Source organism: Cololabis saira, chromosome 8 (genome assembly GCF_033807715.1).
Source record: "Cololabis saira isolate AMF1-May2022 chromosome 8, fColSai1.1, whole genome shotgun sequence".
NCBI lineage: Eukaryota > Metazoa > Chordata > Actinopteri > Beloniformes > Belonidae > Cololabis > Cololabis saira.
Genome location: NC_084594.1, coordinates 39,475,276 through 39,480,424, shown reverse-complemented (window position 1 = coordinate 39,480,424; position 5,149 = coordinate 39,475,276). Strand labels below are relative to the sequence as shown.

At 41.0% G+C, this 5,149-nt stretch overlaps 1 protein-coding gene across 1 annotated transcript in view; it reads right to left on the bottom strand.

The window, feature by feature from the left end:
• Positions 1 to 283: 283 nt before the first annotated feature.
• Positions 284 to 5,149, bottom strand: part of LOC133448954 (calcium/calmodulin-dependent protein kinase type 1D-like) — a 29,326-nt gene continuing 24,460 nt past the window's right edge. The window contains exons 11-13 of the mRNA XM_061727982.1: positions 3,685 to 4,013; positions 1,339 to 1,435; positions 284 to 1,246 (exon numbers count right to left, since the gene is read on the bottom strand). Coding sequence (XP_061583966.1) covers positions 1,372 to 1,435; positions 3,685 to 4,013 — 393 coding nt within the window. The 3' untranslated portion in view covers positions 284 to 1,246; positions 1,339 to 1,371. The remainder of the gene's footprint in view (positions 1,247 to 1,338; positions 1,436 to 3,684; positions 4,014 to 5,149) is intronic.

Genomic DNA, 5,149 nt, shown 5'->3' with positions numbered 1-5,149 from the left:
CAACTGAATTACAAATGAAGTCAGGCTTTGTTGAAAGTTATCCTCATCGTGACTGGCAACATTCTGAAATATCTGTTAGACGCTAAATGTTTGTGTTCATTTTCACCTTTATCACACCGCTTTACTTTTGAAATATTGTTAGCTTAGCTTTTCCTTCCCTTTGATCAGCATGTGTGAGATCCCAGAGAGGCGGATGGATGATGTAGCTTTTGACGACATGTAATGGTTGCAGAACCTTGTAGAGTGAATAATAACATAGTGCTAATGAAACTTTTTAACAGGTTGAATTTATTGGAAATGAACAAGCATTTTTCTCCATGTATGAAATACCAAAGTGAATGTACCGACTCAAAGAGAAAAAAGGATGAATGTTATATGATTTTATGTTATTTATTTTCTGTTTTTTACATCTGTTTCCTGTGCACTTTTGAAATAAAAGCCAGTTTACAATTACATTTCAGTCTGCGGGTTTCAGACCAATGGCAGCTAATTCCACTGAGGGGAAGCAGCAAGATTAGTTACAGCTTTAGTTCAAGAAAATACAAAACAAAACAACAAGAAAAGCAAGTTACTAAACAGTATACTTGTGAATATAGAATCATCCATGGCATCACTAGTGTTGACAGCATCTTCACACCAGCTTGTGGCACTTGATGAGTTATTTAACAAGACAGCAGCTTCAATACAGAGAAACTGCAGCAAACGTCCACCTGCTGTGAGTCACCAGAGAAGTTTGACTAAAATTAACTGCAGAGCCCAGCGTGAACATTAAAACAATTATAATACGGATTTTAACCCGGATTCACATGTAATGTCCAGCTGGGAGATACAATCAAGAACAGCGGAGTCTCTGCAGTCACAGGCATGTCAGCACGTTTCATCAGCTCATTCAGTACACGCTTATACAGGTGTACTTACAAACAGCGTCTTCAAAAGTGATTATAAAATTGTGTACTACACAAAAAGAAAATGTAACTAAAAAAAATATAAGAAAATGTGTCAACTTAAACATATGACAAAAATAAATGCATTTAAAAGAATGAACAGAGAGCAATAATAAATAGTATGTTCATACTTGAACTACATTTATTGGATGATATTCCTTCGACTTGACTGCATGTTCAAGTGTAGTTGGTGTGCGGGAACCGGTGGGCATCGTCCTGCACCGGCGAACCGTAGCAGGTGTGTTGAAGCTGAGCAGAGTCTTCACGTCACAGATGCCATTGAGTGCCGTCCACCCACAAGACTAAAGAAAATGTTAAAAAAGAAATAAAATGAGTCATCAGTCGCAGACACGTTGATGCAACAAGCTAAAACAGAGAGGGGGCGTTTCTTTACCTGAATAAGAGTCATCATAGGTGAATTGGCCAATCACATGACAGCACACACTCCTGACTGATGTGTCTGGTCGTTCTTCTGAGCTACCACATCCAGGCTACAACACAGAAAAAGAAAGTTGTTGCACCTGAATAAGATAAGATAAGATAAGATAAGATATCCTTTATTTTCTCCCTCAGTGGGGAATTAAAAAGATACGTATAAAATATGTATAAACACAGGATATGAACAGTATATACAGTTAAGAAACAGTGCAGAAAAGCAGGTGGAGTGTTGTGAGGTAGACTGGCAGATTGACAGATATTGCACATCTTATATTATTGCACATGTGATATTATTGCACATATTATTGTCCACTGGCTACTGAGAGCAGGCCTTGTTGTACAGTCTGATGGCAGCGGGGAGGAAGGACCTGCGATGCCTCTCGGTGGTGCATCGTGGGTGAATCCATCTTAGTTACATCTAAACTGTCCCGCTTTTGCGTTGGTCACAGTTTTGGTGTTTAGGTTCCTGTTTTATTTTGAAACCTGTGTCCTGTGTTTAAATTTTGTTTTGACTTCCCTTGTTCTGCCCTGATCGTCTGCACCTGTGTCCCGTCAACCCTTCTCCACATATCTTGTCTTGTCTTTCTCTAGCTCCCTGTTGGTCCGTACTGACCTTCCTTCCATGTTTCAGGTCAGGTTTTTTTTACTTTTGCCTCGTTCATTCTTGTTTTTATTTTGCAATCCTGCTAATCAGTGTTTTTCTTTATTTTAAGTTTGAAATAAATAGCTGTTTTTGGAACTCCTGTCTCCTGCATCTGGGTCCTATCCCCCACACTCTTGACATAAACTGCTTCAGGTAAGAAAACGCAAAACATCTATTCTTGAGCACCGTGCAGTATGGATCTGCTGTGCTGGGTTTTTTTTGTTGGTTTGAGCTTGCAGAGTCATACTTTTGGTGGGTTGAGTAAGTTTGGGTTGGTGAAACGATGCATTGGCTGGGTTACTTAGCATTGGCCGTAGTCAGGTTAGTTTGTTTGTTTGGGCTGGTGGATTGGGTTGAATAGGATGGTTGAATAAAGTAGCAAGTTAACTTGGGTTGGTTTGCTTGGGCTCATGGATTGGTGTTTTGGTTGGTTGGGTTAGTTCAGGGGTCGGCAACCCAAAATGTTGAAAGAGCCGTATTGGACCAAAAACACAAAAAACTAATGTCTGGAGCCGCAAAAAATGAAAACTCTTGTGTCTGCCTTACAATGAAGACAACACATGCTGCATGTAGCGATATATATGCACTTCAAGAAAAAAGTCGAAATGTCGAGAAAAAAGTCGAAATGTCGAGATTAATGTTGAAGTACAATCTCGAGAGTTATAACTGGGGGAAGATTTTTTTTTTTCATTATGCACTTCGATAAAAAAGTCTAAATGTTGAGAAAAATGTCGAGGAAATAGTCAAAATTTCGTGAAAAAAGTAAAAATGTCGAGAAAAAAGTCCAAATGTCGAGATTAATGTTGAAGTACAATCTCGAGAAAAAACTCGAAATGTCGAGAAAAAACTTAAAGGAGCTGTATGTAAGAGCAATAATAAAACGAATCATAAAATGACCCCGATATGTCAACAGACATTTAAAAATCATGTTCATTTCAAATACTTATGTCACTGACAACAGCACTCAAGCCAGGATATTCCAGTTTAAAAAGAGGAGTTGCAGCCCTCAACTGAGGTTTATGTTGTCATTTTTTGTTTTGGCCTGAAGCTCCACCCTCCACCTATCTCCCAATCACCAAGTCAGTATTGTTTCTGAAGCTCCACCCTCCACCTATCTCCCAATCACCAAGTCAGTATTGTTTCTGAAGCTCCACCCTCCACCTATCTCCCAATCACCAAGTCAGTATTGTTTCTGAAGCTCCACCCTCCACCTATCTCCCAATCACCAAGTCAGTATTGTTTCTGAAGCTCCACCCTCCACCTATCTCCCAATCACCAAGTCAGTATTGTTTCTGAAGCTCCACCCTCCACCTATCTCCCAATCACCAAGTCAGTATTGTTTCGGCATCCGGGTTGCCAGCTCGGCTCTAAATATCGCAGCCATGGTAGCCTACGTTCCTGCTGCATTCTGCAGCCTACCTGGCAACCTCTGGTCGGGGGGAGGAGGGGGAGGGTACACGCCGCTCAACAATATTTTGAAAGTGACTGCAGTACCAGTTTTGGACATTTCTTACAGACTGCTCCTTTAATCCTTACACATTTCAAGCACTTGTATGTCAACTACGACAGTGTTTATTGACTCTCCACTTATATTTAAATTACTGCATATTGTGCAGAGTCCCTGATTTTCATCCAGTTGGGCAGGAGCACTTCTCTTACCTCGTCGATGGCCTGAACTGAGCGTCGCTCTCTGAGTGGTAGTCACGGACGTCAGCTAGCTTGTTGGCGGGGAGCGTGCTGCCCGGGTCGCTCTGGCTGGGCCTCAGCAGCGTGCTGAGAGCTTGGCTGGACCCGGGGGCGCCGAGAACGGGGTTCCCGTTGGGGTCGAGGGGGGCATCTTCACCACGGCAGGGTCTGAGCAGTTCCAGGCCGTTCTCAGAGGACTGTACCGTGATGTCGGGCAGGCAGAGGGGGGAGGGATTTGGGACACTGTGGGACAGCTGCAGCTTCTTCATGTGGTTGACCACTGAGGCTGCGTTAAAGGCTTGCTGTTGGAAAAAAAACAAAGAAACTGTTAATACAGAGAGAATCAATAAACTACACTTGCCCAGTTAAAAGGTGTAACAACACCCAAAATTATTGACTCAACTGGAAATCCTTTGATGCACCCTAGAAACTCTATATTTGGATAATTCAATGTTTGATACGCAAAGACTACTACAGTATCGTTTATACTGTTGATGTGAATTCACAGCCTTTCACATTTAAAGCCTTTTTTCTGAGCTCTTTCATTTAGATCTACAGTACCAAACTCAAGAGGCTGCACGCTTTGGGCTTTTCCCTTTTTTATAAAAAAAGTCATGCAATCAGCTAACAGGTCACGTGACTGAGGAACAGATGATGAGGCACAATAAAGTAAGGCCTTCGGCAGGAGGGTCCCCCCTTATGATCCATGTCCTGCTCAAGGTTTCTTCCCTCCTAAAGGGGAGTTTTTCTTGCCACTGTTTGGCTTAAGGTTTTTCTCCCACTAGGGGAGTTTTTACCTGCCATTGTTTATGTAATAATTGATCGGGGGATTATATTTATAATTATATTTATGTTCATGTTCTGGATCTCTGGAAAGCGTCTAGAGACAACATCTGTTGTATTAGACGCTATATAAATAAAATTGAATTGAATTAATGCATAAGAAGCTTGAGGACATTGACCCTGGTTTTAATTATGGTCAACATGCTCACATTTTTGCTCAAAAACTACATCTGTAATGGTCTTGGATTTTTTTTTTTTACACTAAAGAAGCACAAATTTAGAGAGAAACAAAAAGAAGGAATCCTTCATGTTTGCACCTATTAAACTCTTGGTTACTAGTTTAATTATTTCCATATTTATTTGGTCAGAAGAGGCTCCTTCATTAGAGCCGAGTTAGAAACCTCCTCAGTACCATACAGGGGGGAAAAAAGGAATTTAAAAATAAATTGATGACGTAAATAAGTATATCAATACAATATATCACTGAATAAATGAACACGTAATTCAAGTCTCAAGAGACAATTTTGGTAACTGGGGGTCCAAAGGAATTTCTCAGAGTGGAGAAGAGCCAGTAGAAGTGGTCTGGTTGTCTCCTGTCCAATCAGGAGGACGTGCTTGATAGGAATGGGCGATATTTTACCGTTCACGATAAACC